The following is an 18288-nucleotide window of genomic DNA, read 5'->3' on the forward strand; positions in this document are numbered from 1 at the left end:
AAGAATATACGTTCTCGGTGGCCTGACGCCTCCGATTCGCGCTACGCGTTTTTAGGGGCATATCGCAATTGAAATTCTAGCGACTGTGCGTTTGCCTTCTGACGCGTTTTTCTCGCTTCGTCATGCCGCACGTATTCACCAGCGAGCGCGTGCGCTCGCTGCTACGCGCAAAGCGCCTTGCGTTTCTGGGATGCTCGAGTAAGTGCTGGTGTTGTGCTTCGTTTTCTGGTGCACGTGCTATACGAGGATGTTCTGTCTTCGACCTTCCAGACGTTCGAGCCATCTACAAGGATCTCGTCTGTCTGTACCGGATGAATTCGCTGATCCCAAATGATTTGCTCAAGCAAAAGGTATGCGGTTTCACTTGCACGTCAATTAACTTGCGCACCACACGCGTATTGCACGTTCCAATGCTGTTGTGGATGTGAGATATGTAGCGCAGCACAATTTAGTTTTGAGAGGGCGTCAGCGCGTTCTTTTCGCTTGATGTAGTAAGCCAAAATGATTTTTTTCTGTCATCCGTGATTTCGTAGTTGCGACTTCGCCCGGCGTCGACGGCGAGCTAGCTGCGGCTTGTAATGCTCTCTGCGCATCGCATGGCAGTGCCCTTTACATAATAAGAGTTTCATACAGTAAATATTGTAGGAAACTCTATCCTTCAAATGACGCCGTGTAACCGCCCCTTCTTTAATGGCCTATAGCAGCGCAGCTTTTGCCGAAAGTACGAGGGCCGTATTTGCGTATACGGGGAGGGGGTGGTGGTGGCTGTCTTTGTTAGTTACCTCTACCATACTATCGAGCCGTTAAGTGGTCACTGTCACCGTTCACTCTTTAAAAAAGTCACAGACCTGCGCGGCACACGCAGCACAGTCACAGCGTAAGATGGTTGAGCGGCGCAAGAGTAGCTCCAATTTCGGCACCACTCACAACAAGGTCTTCGCTGGCAAAGTGTCTTCGCCTCGATTTTGACGAGAACGATCTGAACTGTCCCGCCCGGCGTCGACGGCGAGCTGCGGCTTGTAATGCTCTCTGCACAGCAGTCTGCTGAGCCCGATGATGCCTGGTTGTAGCCGCGCACGTAGCTCTACGATTCGCTTCTTCAGCAGCGGTTCGTACCTTGCGAGGAGACGCCATAACGTGTACCGAAGTGGTACCCAGAATACGTGGCGCACATCTAACATCGGGATAGCGTTGACTGCGCGCCTCGTCTGAATCGCATCTCGTCGCACGTGGCGGTTGCAGGCACGTTAACTAGATGGCGCCACCATACTGGCGGAGGCTCGGGTCGTATGCGCCTGCGCGCCTGCCTAGGGCGCGTTTATAGGGCCTTTTTCTGAGGCTGCAACATACATGGCTGACAACATACATGGCTTACCATGTATGTTGAGGAAACGCTTTGATTTGTTGGTACATATGTCTAAAAAATACAGAAGGAGACAATAAAACAAATTTTCAGATGGAAGAGAGCTGCCTCGGAGATTACTTGGTAAAACATGGAAAGCAGTACAATGGCCGAGACTACCTGGAAGAGAGGATATTCTGTAACGCCCACACGACGATGTTTTTCTACTTTTTGACGAAGATCCACAGTGACTACGTCCAGACAGTCTTGCTACGCATGGCTGATATTCCTCCGGACGTTGTCATCGTCAGCTCATGCCTCTGGGATATTACGAGGTAAGTCGCACGTATGTTCTGTGCCAATATGAAAGATACGGCAGATTTCCGTTTAATGCCAGCAATGTTTATTGTTCTTGAGCTGCAATAGAAAAAAAGTTGTCATCCGAAACTATTTTTCAGTCGTAAATAAAAGCATGCAGTTCGTTATTGTGCGTTTTGAGGAACCGCGGTTTGAACACGTGTTCCCATTCACATTTGTGCAGTGTGTACATTTGCACAAGTGTCTTTGCAGTACAGTTTTGCTTACTAGCGATAAAAGTTTGAACCTCTTGTCTGAAGTCTTCTGTAAGTATGCATGCATCTCCCAGATGGGCGATAACGGAAAATTTTAACTTATCATCGCAAGTCGTGTCACTTGTCCGAAGTCTGTTGTGTGTCATGTATGTAATTGAGCGATTCAGTTGTGTTCTCGAAGTGTGTGGAATGGCTGTACGTGAATACGTTCGTAAGAAGATCGAAAAACGACATAAAATGCGTGGGGATAATGCAATAGCATGCATCTAAATCTTGGAGTTGGTAGAACCATTTGATTAAACGCAGAGGCTCTTTCGTTGAGTTCGTGCTAGACGGCGCCACAATACAATGTTGGAGTACGGACACGGAAGTACGGACACCAAGTGTCAGTTCATCGCTGTACTAGTCGCGAAGATCAATGAGCGTTAGCGTGTACTTCAGCAGTGCAAGAGACAGATGAATTTGTCATCACACCTTCTTTCAGTAATTTTAATGCGAAAGTACTTTAACGAGTAGTATCTGCATTAGGCACATCTGAACATGCCGGTAATGTACAGGCGTATGATTGTGCAGACACCACTCAAGAGGAAGCTTTCGCTCGGGAGCTCCAGTCTAAATACACGAGAACGGAGAACTCGATTTTTTTGGTTTTTCCTCAGCGGCCACTGCGCCCACATCTGAACAACACCTCTAAAGCGGTGTTGTTGATGTATGACAACAAATCTGTGTATTGTACTCCACTCTGAAATATACCTTATTTTCTAGTAGTACATTAGCGAAACCCTCTTAAACACTGTAATAATTTCACTATACGTAAGCAGTAAACTTATGTATCAAATTTAGCCACTTTAAATACTCTAACAGACGTAGTTTACGGAACTTCGATATCTGTTTTTATTGCAAGATCACGTATTTGTAAACGTCGTGCTTCGAATTTTCTTGAACTTGAGAATTTGTGAATTTTTCGAAAAACTTTCGTGCCTTAAATCAAAACTTTATTTCCTATAAGGTCACTAGAATCTTAAAAGGTTCTCACAAATCCAACAACGGAAATCGAACCAGTGAAGTTGTCTCGAAAAAGCACTTCTGCGTGTTTTACATGCATTTGAGTACGGAAATCGGAGTTGACTCCGAGCTAAAGCTTTTTTTTTTTTTTTGAGAACTACGCCTCAATGATGTAGTCATCTACTCTATGCTCGGTTTTCCTTTTTTAGACTATAAAGATTTCTAAATAACTGCTCCTGGCAAATAGCCCAATTGCCCCTTTTCAAGTGGATCGCTTGATTTGTCTATTCGAAAATCTCCATGGGACCCTCACAAGGAGGGAACTACATAGGCGGAGCCACATAACGTAGGTACAACTCACGAAATAATGATTGGTGGAAAAACAAAAGGAACAGCCTAGACAGCAAATTAGTTGTGCAATAGAAGATATTAGGCAAAATATCATGACGGAACGGCGATACGACACAACGGAAACAAGCTAGAAATATTAAATGTGCGCGGAACGCTTGAATGCCAAGCAAGAGTGATATGTTAGTAAATATAAACAAGAAGAAAAAAAGAAGTCACTGTTTACATGGACAGCACTGTGACTTCAGCACTGAGTGACTTAGTCCACATTCACATGTTTCCTCAAAAATTGAGTGCAAGTTAGGGAGCTTTTTCGTAATTCTCATCTTACACATAATTTGTTGTGCAAGTAAAGTCAGCCTCTTTGGGTAATCAAGTGGGAACGCTAGAGTTGCACTAGCTCCCACGAATGAACTTTCTTTTTTGGTGTAAGTATATGAGAAAGCATTGTTTGGGTGCTGCTACCTCAGCAGACGATCTGCATTGCAATTACAACAATTAGTAATTGTTATAATGGTACGTCGTAGCTGCCAATATTGCATAACCATCTTTCACGTTACTGATGGTTTGCGACGGCATCACGCACTCCGGCACAGCGAGGGCTGAGAGCTGTAATGCGCTTTTTTCGTTCCTTCAGTAAAGTAGGCACAACCTTTGTGCGAGACAGAGGAGGTGTCTCGGATCGCGGACAATAGAAAGCACACAGTAGGTAGCTTAAGGTGGCAAGGGCAGCTGCCTGCTGCATGAATGCTGACCCGTTCTTCTGCACGGTGTTCTCGTTAAATTTACTAACGTTTGGCAAAACCGCCACCATGAAGCATCAAGCAAATCACCAAGAACTTATCAAACATCTCTATAACGAACACGAATATAACGAAATATCTGATATAACGAAGTAAACAGAAAAATGTTTCTTGTGGAAACGGGCATATATAGCTTGTACCACCATATATAGCTTCATTATAACGAGATTCGATTCTAACGCTTGGTGCGTTCTCCAGTCTCACATGCTTTCCCATACTCCACTTCGTACATAATAGAAAACGCAGCACAGACTACGCAAGTAGGGGTGGTCATAAAAATCTCTCTCCGAGTCTGTCGCGTTTGTAATGTGCGCAGCTTTCTACGAAATAAATTGTGGGCGCAACGTTACGTGAAATCACGTATTTGTTTACCTTTCTGCTTCCAGTACGCTGTGCAGTACTATGTTTTTGTCGCGAGCGCGAACGGCTGCACTGCGGCCGCTGGCCTCAGGAGCGTGTTACTGCGCCCGTTGGTAAATATGCTCGCATCTGCGACGCCTGCCATATTTTGTGACATAAAAGTATGAGGCTTTATGTAACCGGGAATTATATGACGCATACCTATAATCCGTTTTATACACAAGAGGCAACGCTGCGGAAGTAGTGCGTTCATAGAAGTATCAATCCGCGCGTTTCGCAGTGCAGTTGTTTCATTGCGATAGCAATTATATGGACACTGCAAGTAGATTTCCGCCGTCGGCGTCGCCGTCGTCGTCGTCATCGCCGTGAGGTTTCGTACAACGCCCGAGGGCGATAAACTCGTCGCCGCGCGCCGTCTGCTGTATGTGCGAGTGAAAGCGTGCGAGGGACGCGCGCTTTCACGGAGAGAGGACGCACGGCGGAGAGCAAACGCGACGGGAGGGAGGGAGGGATGGGAGACGATGTTTAGCTGCAGCACCAAATGCGTATCTTGTGACCGAGCGCAAGGGGAACTGGCGACTCGATCTCCCACGCAAAAAGGAGGAAAGCGTGAAGGCAGCGCGGGAAGGAGGGGGAAGGCTTGTACTCTGTCACAAATTGCGTACTTGTACTTTGCGAGGCTGCGTCGCGCGCACCTTATCTTGAAAGTGATCTCCACACGGCTCTTACCTATGTATGCGCTGTGCTTTCGCCGCTCAGTTTCCCTTGAAGCGATAGACCGCACGAACCTTCGCTCGCTGCTGCGCCGCGCTTGCTCACGCCAGCGTTTTGACAGTGGTTGTCTGAGGTCATAGAGTATGATCTATTCATGTTTGCTTGTGCGTGTTGACACCAGGCTTGTTAATTCAATTAGTAAGCGAATGTGTCCAAGTTTATGCAGCAGATAAAACTACTCTCTCTACTCCGTACAGCTATCTACTGATTTGCTATTGCAATTGATGCTTCGCCTTTCGGGCGAAACTGCGACTTTTTTGATATGCAACATTTCTAATGAAATAACTATACATCGTATATTACAACTGCTACTTGTGGAGAAGCAAGTTTACGTGAAATCACACATTATTTACGCATATTTGTGCTTCTGCCGGGCGATGCACTACTTTTTGGTCGCGGCGCAAAGCGATGCGCTCTGCTTGCCGGTCACTGAAACGTGTTTCTCCGCATGTGTGGTGGTAAACAGGTTTAGATCTCTGACGTCTTTAATGCGATATATAAATACTTCATGTTTTGTGACATAGAAGGACGAGGCTTGATTTTACTTCTAATTACGCGGTGCCTACCTTCCTTTCATACGCGACGCGCTTACTTTTTGGTTACGGATGCTAACTGTGAGCAAAGTATCTCTATAGCCTTCGTAGCGTTGCCTGCTATGCATAACTTGGGAATATTATTCTGACAACCAAAAACCGCTCAGGTACATAATCTCTTTTCGAGTATGTTCTTATCACCGTCTGATAAGTCGCGAATATGGAAAGCCCACTGTTTGTTTGAATACACCGGCTAGATGCTGAAGACAACGCGCCCACTTACGTGAATAAAATAACAATTTCTTGACGTTTGATATGGTAAAAACAGTTTTCGCTTGCATCTTAGTTTCTAACCTCAACCCGCGTTATTCGGAACGTACCTTGCGGAAGCGTTTCGTGGCCTGTGTATGCACAATGGTCTGTGTCGTATTAATGGTAATTTTCTCGAAAAGTGTCGCCGAAAATGTGATTAAACCACTTCCATCTACAGTTACGCATGCATCCGACTTTGTATCCGGAATGAATACTTCAAGTAATCGCACACGAGTCAATTAAAAAAAATGATTGGAAGTAGTGTGCAATATAACGTACATGGCGTGTCGGGAGGATATGCGTTTGAAAGGTTAATGACGACGTGCACTTAATCCGCAGGTGGGGACCCTGTGGCGTCGACGAGTACAAGGAAAACCTGCACCTGTTTTTCTGGGGACTCAGGTGCGCCCTTCCCCAAAGTTCCGTTGTGATATGGCTCACTGCAGCCCCGCTATCCCAGAGCGTAAACGGTGGATTTCTCTTGCCCCAGCTGGACTTCCTCAAGTACTCGCTCAGATTTCACGTCAACGAGGCCAACTACTTCTGCAAAGAGGTGTGTCTCTGGTCATTTTGGGGGCGCAGCTCCGAGAGGATTGTCCGGCCGCGCTGATTCGCCGCTTTGTTATAGTTTGAGCACGTGGCCTTTCCTTGCAGCTGCGGCTTACCTAATTGCGTCTCAGAGCTGTGAATTCGAACTGCGAAGAACGTAATCGATGACGTTGTTTATTTGCTCGTTTCGTTCTGTTGCGCTAGATAATATTTCAGCATTTTGCTTGTGTGCTTTACCAAAGCTCCATCCGATCTGTAATGCATTGTATGTCCTGAGGTTACAATAAATAAATAAATGACTTCATACGGTGCCAACCGTACCTGTCATGCCAACCGTCTGCAATAATTAACCTTTCTCACAATTCACTCACATCGCGTCTCCGCAGGCATTTTAAGCGTTCCTTTCTCCGCGCCAAATCCAATCCTTCAATCAATGGACCATTGGTCTCAACATATGCGAGTGGAAGTGTGCTCAAGCGCTGTTCATGACGAGAAATTAAAGGACTACCGACATGACATGTCTGACTCATCATTTTTCGTATTAAATAAAGATCCTGGACTACTACATCCCAGACAACATTACTGGAATCCTTCGAGTGTCCTAGATAATTGACTATGGAGCTTTTCTACAACCCGTTAGGGTTACGCTCCTTATGAGGTTACTGTGTCGTGAGTCTCGTGACTCAATGACGCATAAGGTGGCCACGTGGCAGCGAAAAATTGTGAGGTTTTGCACTCCTAGCTGCTGTGATCGGCTTGGTCGGTCGCCTCGCATGCTGCGTCTCGTTGTGAAGGTCGATCTAGCAGCGTAGCAATCGACCGAGTGAGCCTGAGTAAAGTGTCGAAACGCCGCAAGATGCCCTGCTTCCGAGTGACCACCTTTTGCGCGTCGACGTCACGACGCAGTTGAAACGTAACCGAAAGTGGCCTGTAGAAAAGATATTATACTACAAGCTATTATACTCAAGCTATAAAAACGCTTTGAGGGCTTGCGAGTCTTCTTTTTTTTCTCTCTAGTATTTGGAGATAACGGGCCTTTATGAGTTATGAATATCATGTCAGTACGCCTTTCAAGGGGATCTAGCGAGGGATGCTGCGAAGGTGTTAGAGGAGGAGAGGGAGTGGAGGAGTAAAAACGTGCGCCTCCAACTGGGCACGACAGCGGCTAACGAATCGACCTAAATAGCCATCTTTGCTACTTACGAAGATGCGCCGATGACAAGCTTGTGTTCTCTAAGGAATCACGCAACGAAGCAACAAAACGGTACCAAATATCCTCAGCGAAACAAATATAAGCCTTCAATCGCATAATTCTGTTATGGCGCGAAGTTTTACTTGCCTTCTTCTCCGCGTTTTGGCGCGTCTTCTCCGTCGGTTTCTCGCCAACTACAGTGGGCCGATCCTCGCATACAGGATGAGAGTGAACTGGGCTGATGGCAGGTAAAGAAATTGTAGTTGATGTTGTGAGGAGGTTGTCAATGAGTGAAAAGGGGAATTGGGGAGAGGGAACAGGAGGGTTAGGAGGGAGGGGGTCGAGGAAACAGTTGCGTGCTCCAGCCTCCCCTCAACAGAATTCCAGTGAATTTCAAAGAAACTGAAGCTGTATTTGACAATCATTATATCGAGGGTTTGTGCCGAAAATTTTAAAACGTGCCACCATATGGTGTCGTCGTTGCACGTCAGGCTTCCTTTAATGTTCAGGAAGATCAGAGCAAAATCTCCCTCGAAAGATGGCGGCGGAATATGAATGAAAATCGATGGGCGGCTAGGCTATTTAGGTACCTGTATTGAAGGAACGCTGACGCAGTGGGGAAAGAGAACAAAACTATAACCAGTAAGTACTATATACGCTGACGGTGTATACATAGACTACGGAAAATGGAGTTACATATAAAGTCAGAGATTTACAATGTACCGGATCGAAGCAACCGAGAGGAAGTACGGAGCAATATCGGACACCAAAAAAAAAAAAAAAAAAAGAAGCACGATGTAATCATGAAGGAAAAGTTTTATGATAATCAAAAAGCCATTACTCTAGTCAGGATTTGGTAATGTCTGCCGTATGCACTCCAACCCAATTTTATTCTTCTGTAAATTTCCTTCTCATGATCAGGGTCTCCTGTGAGTAATTTACCTAGATAAACGTACTCCTTTACAGACTCTAGAGGCTGACTAGCGATCCTGAATTCTTGTTCCCTTGCTAGGCTATTGAACATTATGTTTGTCTTCTGCATAATAATCTTCAACCCCACTGTTACACTTTCTCGGTTAAGGTCCTCAATCACTTGCTGTAATTCGTCCCCGTTGTTGCTGAATAGGACAATGTCATCTGCAAATGAAGGTTGCGTAGATATTCGCCGTCTGTCCTCACTCCTAAGCCTTCCCAGTCTAAGAGCTTCAATACTTCTTCTAAGCATGCAGGGAATAGCATTGGAGAGATTGTGTCTCCTTGCCTGACCCCTTTCTGGATAGGTAACTTTCTACTTTTCTTGTGGAGAACCAACATAGCTGTGGAATCCTTGTAGAGATTTGCCAAGATATTCACGTATGCCTCCCGTATACTCCTTGATTACGCAATGCCTCTATGACTGCTGGTGTTTCTACTGAATCAAAAGACTTTCATAATCTATGAAAGCCATATATAGAGGTTGATTGTACCCCGCAGATTTCTCGATTACCTGATTTATGACATGGATATGATCCATCGTAGAATATCCCTTCCTGAAGCCAGCCTGTTCTCTTGGTTGGCTGAAGTCAAGTGTTGCCCTGTTTCTATTGGAAATTATCTGGTTGAATATTTTATGGAATACTGAAAGCAAGCTAATGTGTCTATAAATATTTAATTCTTTAACGTCTCCCTTCTTATGGATTAGTGTAATGTTGGCGTTCTTCCAGCTCTCTGGTACACTTGAAGTCGTGAGGCATTGCGTATAAAGGGCCGCAAGCTTTTCAAGCATGATATCTCCTCCACCTTTGATTAAATCGACTGTTATTCCATCTTCTCCAGCAGCTTTTCCCTTGGTCATGGCTTTCAAGGCCCCTCTAACTTCATCGCTAGTTATAGAAGGAGCCTCTGTATCCTGTTCATTACTACTTCGAATGAAAGTAGCTTGGCTGCTCTGGGTACTGTACAGGCCAGTACAGGCTATTTAGGTACCTGTATAGAAATAATGTTGACACAGTGGTGAAAGAGAACAAAACTATAACCAGTAAGTACTATATACGCTGACGGTGTATCCATAAACCACGGAAAATGGAGTTTATGCATATAAAGTCAGAGATTTACAGTGTACCGGATAGAAGCAACCGAGAGGAAGCACGGAACAATATCGGACACCAAAAAAAAAAAAAAAGATGGAATCATGAAGGAAAAGTTTTATGACAATTCAAAGCGCATTACTCTAACGTTCGAAGCCACATCAGTGTGTTTGAGAACGCGTAGATATAGAAGAGAAAAAAATTAATGGGAGAGTGGTGGATGGCGTGTGGAAATGGTGCAGAAACCACTGTGCATATATTGTTAGGCTGTCAAGTGTATCCATCGAGCAGTAAATGTGGAAGCAGTAGGCTTCACCGAGACGTTAGGTGTTTAGGACAGGTCGCGGCTTCGCTCTCGCTGCATCCCCCCAGTTTCGGTTTCGCGCGCCCGCAGAAACTAAAAGTTTAGAAACTAATAACTCAATGTTTGTTAATTAGCTTCCAATAACCGCGTGTCACCCGTCACCCCATGGTCGCCACCACTGACGGCGTGTGTCTCCGAAAGAACCTTTCCTTTTATTTCAGAACGGTGTAACTTTAAATATTACCGAAAGTCTTCGTAGAAACACTCTGTATAGTAACTCTGAAACCAAAGCACGAACTGAGCCCTAGCACGCTGGAAAGATCACAGTTTTTTTCTTCATATAAAAATTGCTGACATAACTTGATAAGTTTCTTTTGTGGGTAACTTACAGACAGCTGAGAAGTTTGGCTTCGATGTCATTGACATTCACTACCATCTACGTATGATGCTGGAGTACCGAGCTGAAGACGGAATCCACTGGCGTCCTATGGCTGTGCGTCTTTGCACCAATCTGATCCTAACGCACCTTGCCTTGTCGTGGGGCAAGAAATTGCCTAATAGGTAAGCGATCCTAACAAAATCTTTACGCTTACATAATAACTCAGGTGCCGATACCTGTTAACATCCCAGCCATATATCTTCGTCACGAAGCCATGTTGGCACAGTTTCTTTACCTTGGACTATAAAGATGTTGCACTGGTTAAGATAGTGTTTCAGAATCGAAGGCAACATTTCTCTTGTAGTTGCGACGGCTACAGGATATAACATTTGAGCAGCATGATGCCTTTCATGTATACCACCACATTCGCTTGAAGGCATTGAGCAAAGAGCAACACTAATTTTAAGCGGGTGTTCTCTTTTTGATAGTTTCAGCTTTGAAACGTTAATCACACAGACAACTTGCAAAGCCTTAATATTGTCCAGGAGTATTTTCATCGCAAGCAATACAGTGCAGTGCATAGCAAAGGGCTCTGTACAGTCTCCATCATGGCTTTCTAGAGAGCTGCTTCTGCTGTAAATCCTAATCTCTCAGCAAGATCTGAATTTAAGATTTTATCACGTTGTGGTGGCGCTGAACAAACAAACGATGTTAATGTTCTGAGTTATGAATCTAACTTTCTTTAATATGCGCACTTGAAAACAAGCAACAAAAAACAAGCAGCACAAAAGATGCATGCAATAGCGGCCAGCCCACTCATCGGTTGTCGAATCTGAACTCGCTGGTCAATCGCGTCCGATATATGTATACTTACTGTACCTTCGTATGTAATCGCTGGCCCTCGCGTACATTCGAGAATGTACAAGTCCATTCGCAACGCGCGTACAATCTGATCACAAGGCCTCATTTGCAATAGAATTCTCGACAACATTCAAGGAATTTCGGATACTGTAGGCGCATCTTGTACCGAGCAGCAACTTGATAACTGTGATAATTTGGCTAATACAAACACCGGGGGAAAAAATAGGACACCGACACTTGGCAATGCCCGCCTCTTAGAGAGCATCGTCGTCAGCATTAAAAAAAACGCGCACGCGCTCACATACGCACGTAACACACAAGTACACGCACCCAGAACACATACCTGCATACACATGTACATGTACATGCACATAGACACAGACACACGCACACACAGAGTTAGCGTTAATCAAAACAACAAAAACAAGAACTAAGAAATTGTTTCACAGTGGTTTCTGTTGTTTGGGAACCTGACAGAAGCGTTACAATGTGGCGCTCGAAAATATTGGATTTCGAGATTTTGTGGCTCTTGAGATCAAGTGCTGCCTGAATATGCCTTCGTATATATCATTCTCCGTTCAGCAGCAAAGCGTTCCTTCACCCTATAGTCAGAAATGACGAGAGTTGTAAGTTTCGTCATGCAGTAATATGCAAAGTATAGGTGGGGCCCATGCACGCTTTCACTTGTTCCTCTGGCTCCTAACCTACCCTAACCTAACCTAACCTATAAAGCTTCTTGTTCTAAGGGTTCAGCAGCGGAGCTACCGGACTGCCTAGAATCAATTTCACTTTTTTACACCATTGGGCTCCTTCAATCTCATTCGCTGATCCATTCTGCTTCAGTGACAGCTTCCTCACCGTAAGAGAGAAAAAATGTGCTGAAGAAAATGCCAATAATGTGCCTGATGAGGCAGACGCAGTTGACGGCTATCTTTCTGATGAATCGTCACAGAGCAACATCATTGGAGGCGAGCTAATTCCAGAAAAGGTAAGCTCTGTGCGCATCAAATCCCGCGGAAGCCACAGTCCATCGTGAGGCACCATGAATGATCTTTCTCATCTTTGGCATTCCAGCACTGGTACAATGACGTCTTTGGTTATGAAGAAATCGCTTTGGAACAGGTGAGGTTGAATACACGTCACTCTTGTTTGATGTTTGGCGAGAAATATTAAACGGCATAGAAAGGGGGAGGGGTATAGGCAAGCTCATTCCTTGCTAGGATAAGTGGCAGGCGACTTTGTATATTTGGCATTGTAGGAACCGAACAAGAGCGCTCCTTTTATCCACTTTCCCTATGGCGACGTATTCGGTTATGAAGAACACGATGTGGAGAACGGTTACGAAGACAAAGAGATGAGGCTCTGCGCATGTCCATCCTTTCTGATGTTTGTTGGTTATTGATATATTGTATAGGCAAGCTTATCCCCTATCAGGAAAACAGGCAGGTGATTTTATGATAATTTACAATCTAGGAAACAAACGAGCCATTCCTGCAGCCTAATCTTCCTGTGACCAGATTTTCTTGTTTTATATATTTATTTGTGTGGGTGAGGCTCTCTACAAATGACTGCTTCCTGATGTTTGAGCACAGTACGTCTAACCACAATGTAATGAACACCGATATAACGAATTTCTAGATTTAGCGAATCAAATATAAGATTTCCTTAGTCGTGCATTATTTGTATGAAATTTAAAAATTAAGTTTAAACATTTATCCTCCTGATAAAGCAGGATATTTCTCAAGACGTCAAGTGGTATCACTGATGGCAAAGCAAATTTTTTTGTTCACATTTCTGAACACAAAATATCGAACACAGGTATCGAAAATAATCGATGTTTCAGACGCTTGATATTTCGGACCTGCGCGCTTAGTCAGACTTTCCCTCGGCAGTGTCACCTACCTCTAGAACTAGTGCCTTGAAGGGCAACCAAAATTTCCGATGCCACGCAGTGTACCGCTTCATTTTGGTGGCATGATGCCCATGGGGGCGATGCAGCAACTATGGCAGTCATGAACAGAGTTGCCGAGTGTTGACTCAGCACCAAACCACCCCCACAAGCCACATGGGCTGTTGCTAACTCCCGATGAAGCGGCACTGGTTAGGCCTAGTGGCCTAGGTAGTACGGCTGTGACGAAAAAAGTTGTAGATTTTTGGTGCACTGGCTGGCCCCAAGCTGTCAAGCGAAGCTCACCGTCACTACGTATATACCAGTTAACGTCATCCGATTGAGCGCCAGGTCACACGCACAGAGTAGACTGACGGCCGTTGTAGCGGAAGTTCGGGTCCGCGTACGCCCGCCTATGTGTCCAGGAAATCGGATCAGCAGCTGTACTTAACAAGAACAACTTTAAAATGGTACATTATGAACACACGCATGTATTTTGGTCTGCTACAATTGGCTCGGTTAGGCCGCAGTGGGCAAGCCAACGTACTTATCCTGTGGGATCACGTCGATCGCACGGTTGCGTATTCGCGATGGTGCAAAGCGCGAGCATGTACACGTAATTTATTATTATTATTTTCATGCCACTTATCGGCATGCAAGCCGTCAACGATCAATATCCACAGGGGACCCTTTGCTGCCCTGTCGAAGGCATGACATTTGCGTTGCTTTTGCATAGGCACCTGATTGCGATTCTTTTTATTTTTTTTCGACATCAGCGTGCTTTGCTTAGAGCGAATACTGGATACAACGAAGGTATTTTAGTATCGAATTGTGCCTTTGTTATAACGAGGTTCTAAAGTATATGGCATAAGCATTCCCTACTAGGATAAACTAAAGTGTAATTAACGAACCGTCACACAATATTTATTTTTGGGAACCTTGTAGCACGTTGTAACACCTTTTGAAGAATGTTTAGGACTGTAGTACACAGTTACTTAGCGAGATCACTGGCAGTGATAAGTCGTGTGTTGTGGATGTAGGTCTTATATAGTATCCTTGTACAATATTTTAAACGGCTTAAAGCGCGTTGTAACACCTTTTCTAGAATGTTTGAGACTGTAATACGTATTTTCATATTGTATGTTTTAGGAAACGGATCGAGGCAGTCCTAAATCTGACCTGACATACAGCGACACCTCTAGCAGTGATGAGGTATGTGTAGTAGACGTCCGTCTGTTAGTACTTTTGCAATTCTCAACAGTCGAACACATTGTAGCATATTTTGTCGAATGTTTATGAACGTGATACAGAGTTTCCTATTTTATGTTTTAGGAAGGCAGTGAATGCAGTCATAGAAATGACCTCGCACTGGGTGACATCTATGACACTGATGAGGTAGGTTTAGAAGATGTGCGTCATATAGTGTCCTTGTCGAGTCATATTCAATAACATACATCACTCTGTAAAAACTTTTGTAGGCTGTTCTATACAGTAGCAATAGTGTCATATCTTACGTTTTAGGAAACGAATTGAGATAGTCCTAAATCTGACCTCAAACACAGCGACATCTATAGCAGTGATGTATATACTACGTGCATCTTCACTTTTAAATGCGAAGCATTTCTTGGCGAACATTTGCCACTTTGACAGTATCTATCTATCTATCTAGCCACCTACGTCTTGGTGCTCTCATGGTCGTATCGTTAACTTGGTATTTACCAAAGTTGGCGTAGTATGACAAGAGTGTATGAAGAACATAAATGATAGGTTATGACATGAATATCATGACATGTGTGTCATGTAGGTCATGAAACAGCTGCCTACGTCTTGGTGCTCCCATAGGTCGTTTCGTTAACTTGGTAGGTACCAAAATTGGCACAACATGACAACAGTGGATGACGAACATAAATGATAGGTCATGACATGAATTTCATGACATGCCTGTCATGTAGGTCATGAAACAGCCGCCTAAAATGACAATGACCCAGCGAAAAAAAATATTAACACTCAAAAACCACTGAAATGGGTTCGGACGTGGGTACTAAGTGAAGGAAACACTAAAGGATGGTGGTAGAAGCCATTGTCATGAGCATGACTCAGCAAAAATCACAATGACTCAGCGACAAAAGAATAACACTCAAAAACCACTGAAATGGGTTCGCGCGTAGGTACTAAGTGAGGCAAACACTAAAGGACGGTGGTAGAAGCCATAGTGATGACCATGACTCAGCGAATGAAGATCAACACTCAAAAACCAATGTAATGGGTTCGGATGTGGTACGAAGTGGAGGAAAAGGCTAAACATTGATGGTCGAAGTCATAGTCATGAGCATGACTAAGGCTTTCGCCTTAAGGTCGCTTAGGCCTAGCTAAAGGGACTCCTCAGGACTCATGACATGAATGTCATGACATATGCGTGTCATATAGTCATGAAACAGCCGCCTAAGTCTTGGTGCTCTCATGGTCGTTTCGTTAACTTGCTAGGCTCCCCGCACACTGCTTCGCATAACATCGATTCCCACAGGGCGTGGGATTTGCCGGCTTTGTTTGACAATGGGGGACTCTATTTTCCAACTTTCCGTTTCATTTTAATGCGTTGGCAACTATGTGGACACTCCAGGCGAACTTCCGCCGTTGTCGTTGCCGTCGCCGTGAGGTTCCTTATAAAGTCCAAGTGCGATAAGGGCCTATCGTGTCATGCGGGCCGTCTGCTGTGGGTGCCAGGGAAAGCCTGTGAGTGTGAGCCGCGAAGGATCAATAGCTTCATGCTCGTCCAATGTTAGGGGTTACGTGATGAAGCGCGCGCTAGGGGGAGCTGAGCGCACGTCTGCGCTAGCCCTGTCGTGGTTGCACATGGCTGTCCGCGCTGTTGAGCGCCTACACTGCCGGCGCTCTATTTTGGAGGTATCTTCGGTGGGCGCAGATGAAAGGCGAGCCAAGATGGCTGGTGCCTGCATATGCGCTGTATTCCCGCGTGCCTAGCGCTGGAGGCCGCGTAATCTCAAGTTTCGGAGACGCGTTAAAGCGAGAGGAAGTAGAAGCGTTCACTCCCATCTGTTTACGCTCTTCATCGATGCCAGTGTTCTGAGAATGAGCGTTCGCGGTCTTCGAGTGAGATCTGCTCATGTTTGCCTGTACGCGCGTGACACCACGCTTTTTAGTTTAATTAGAAAGCGCACATTTACTGCTATTTACACGGCCGATAAAATATGAACCCTGCTTCGTGGAGTTGTCTAATACCTTGCTATCGCTCCCGATACTTCACCTTTCAGGCGAAAGGGCGACATTTTTTTTGTTCCTTTTCGCCCTCCGTCATTGACTCGGACTCGGGCTAATGACAAGAAAAGGAGATTGAAAAAGGAAGTGAAACCTTAACAAAATGCTGGCCCAGATAAGAAAATGCTTTTCTTTTCCTCCAAAGCCCACATCTAAAACGCGGGAATTAAGTTGCCATTTCTGTGACATTCACTCAACAGTGGCTTTGGTGAGGTTTGTTGCATTTTAAGGAGAAGTTTAAAACTTACAATTTGTTGGGAGCAAATTTTCTATTTAGGTGTTCAGGATTTTTTGCGAAGACTTCCGGAAATAGAAAAAAATTGCAAGAAAATGTTGGCTTTAAAGGCGCACTCTGACGCACATTTTCGAGAACGTGAAACCTCTCCACACTCGCTCGCTCACGCCAAAAGATTACACACACTTGGCAAGTCTGAAGGCTGTGAGGCACCTGTAAGATGCGGTATTTTAATGAGACACCACTAACACAAGTTATTTTAGCTGCATTTGTGAATTACCATTCTACAGTAAAAAAAAAAACGCACACACTCTGGTAATACCGGGAGAAGATGATTGGCAAGTCAGAAAAAAATGCAAGAACGAAAGACGGTGGCGACGCTGCCTTGAAATTCCGGTACTAGCTCGCAATGACGTCATGGATTTTAACGGTGTCTGCTCGGGCACAGATAATTTTTTTTTATCGGCAAGAATGGACTACGGTATGTTCTTAAATAAGGAACGACTAAACTTGGAAAGTTTTGTTTCACTTTTATTGACAAACAACGGCCCAAGGATGAGAAAATACTTTCCTACCCGTGACGTCACACCGACGCACCGGCACTCGCGTTCCGGCGTGAAATTAAAAAAAAAAAGACATGGAACATTGACCGTAATTTTCTCTTTCAGACAATTCTTATCAGTCGAAACACACTTTAATGTTTCCCTATTCTCCTTTTTTTGACAGCCTAGTTCGTCTTCAAAACTTTATAATCTAGCGCAAAATTTTCAGATGTCTTATAGCAGTAAAGCTGAGTGTGATCATACATTTTTTTTCTATTCTAGGAAGAAGAGGAAACTGGTGTTTTCCGTGATCCATTAGGGGAAAGCGACGCCATTGATATCAATGACATGATTATATTAGAGGTGATCAGTAGTCTGTGTTTCGCTAACATTTAGTGTTTGACCTGTCCAAGCACATTCTTGACCTTTTGGGTGACAGTATAATTGACGAAGTCATATCTGCACATTATCGCGTCTTTTATTCTAGGAAGAAAACGAAACTGATGTTTTCCATGATCCATTAGAGGAAAACGACGCCATTGATATCAATGACATAGTTATATTAGAGGTGAGTAGTCTGTTTCACTAATATTAAGTGTACGACCTGTCCAAGCACATTCTTGACCTTTCGGTGACAGTATGATTGACGAAGTCATATCTGCACATAATCGCTTCTTTTATTCTAGGAAGAAAATGAAACTGGTGTTTTCCCGGATCCATTAAGGGAAAGCGACGCCATTGATATCAATGACATGGTTATATTAGGGGTGAGTAGTCTGTGTTTCACTAATATTAAGTGTACGACCTGTCCAAGCACATTCTTGACCTTCCGGTGACAGTATCATTGACGAAGTCATATCTGCACATTATCGCTTCTTTTATTCTAGGAAGAAAACGAAACTGGTGTTTTCCGTGACCCACTGAGCAGCGACACCATTGATATCAAT

At 44.4% G+C, this 18288-nt stretch overlaps 1 protein-coding gene and 1 long non-coding RNA gene across 2 annotated transcripts; both read left to right on the forward strand.

Annotated features, from left to right (window-relative positions):
* Positions 1 to 16: 16 nt before the first annotated feature.
* Positions 17 to 17737, forward strand: LOC125941018 (PC-esterase domain-containing protein 1A-like). Its single transcript, XM_049657898.1, has 10 exons — positions 17 to 198; positions 271 to 350; positions 1457 to 1677; positions 6389 to 6602; positions 10552 to 10721; positions 12244 to 12388; positions 12475 to 12522; positions 14438 to 14500; positions 14621 to 14683; positions 17624 to 17737. The coding sequence occupies exons 1-10, from the start codon at positions 123 to 125 to the stop codon at positions 17735 to 17737; spliced, it is 1194 nt and encodes a 397-aa protein (XP_049513855.1). The 5' UTR covers positions 17 to 122.
* A 79-nt stretch (positions 17738 to 17816) lies between these two features.
* Positions 17817 to 18283, forward strand: LOC125940907 (uncharacterized). The gene is made up of 3 exons (XR_007464071.1): positions 17817 to 17909; positions 18028 to 18108; positions 18229 to 18283. It is a non-coding gene; the product is annotated as an uncharacterized LOC125940907 (long non-coding RNA).
* Positions 18284 to 18288: the final 5 nt, after the last annotated feature.

This window comes from Dermacentor silvarum, chromosome 10 (assembly GCF_013339745.2).
Source record: "Dermacentor silvarum isolate Dsil-2018 chromosome 10, BIME_Dsil_1.4, whole genome shotgun sequence".
NCBI lineage: Eukaryota > Metazoa > Arthropoda > Arachnida > Ixodida > Ixodidae > Dermacentor > Dermacentor silvarum.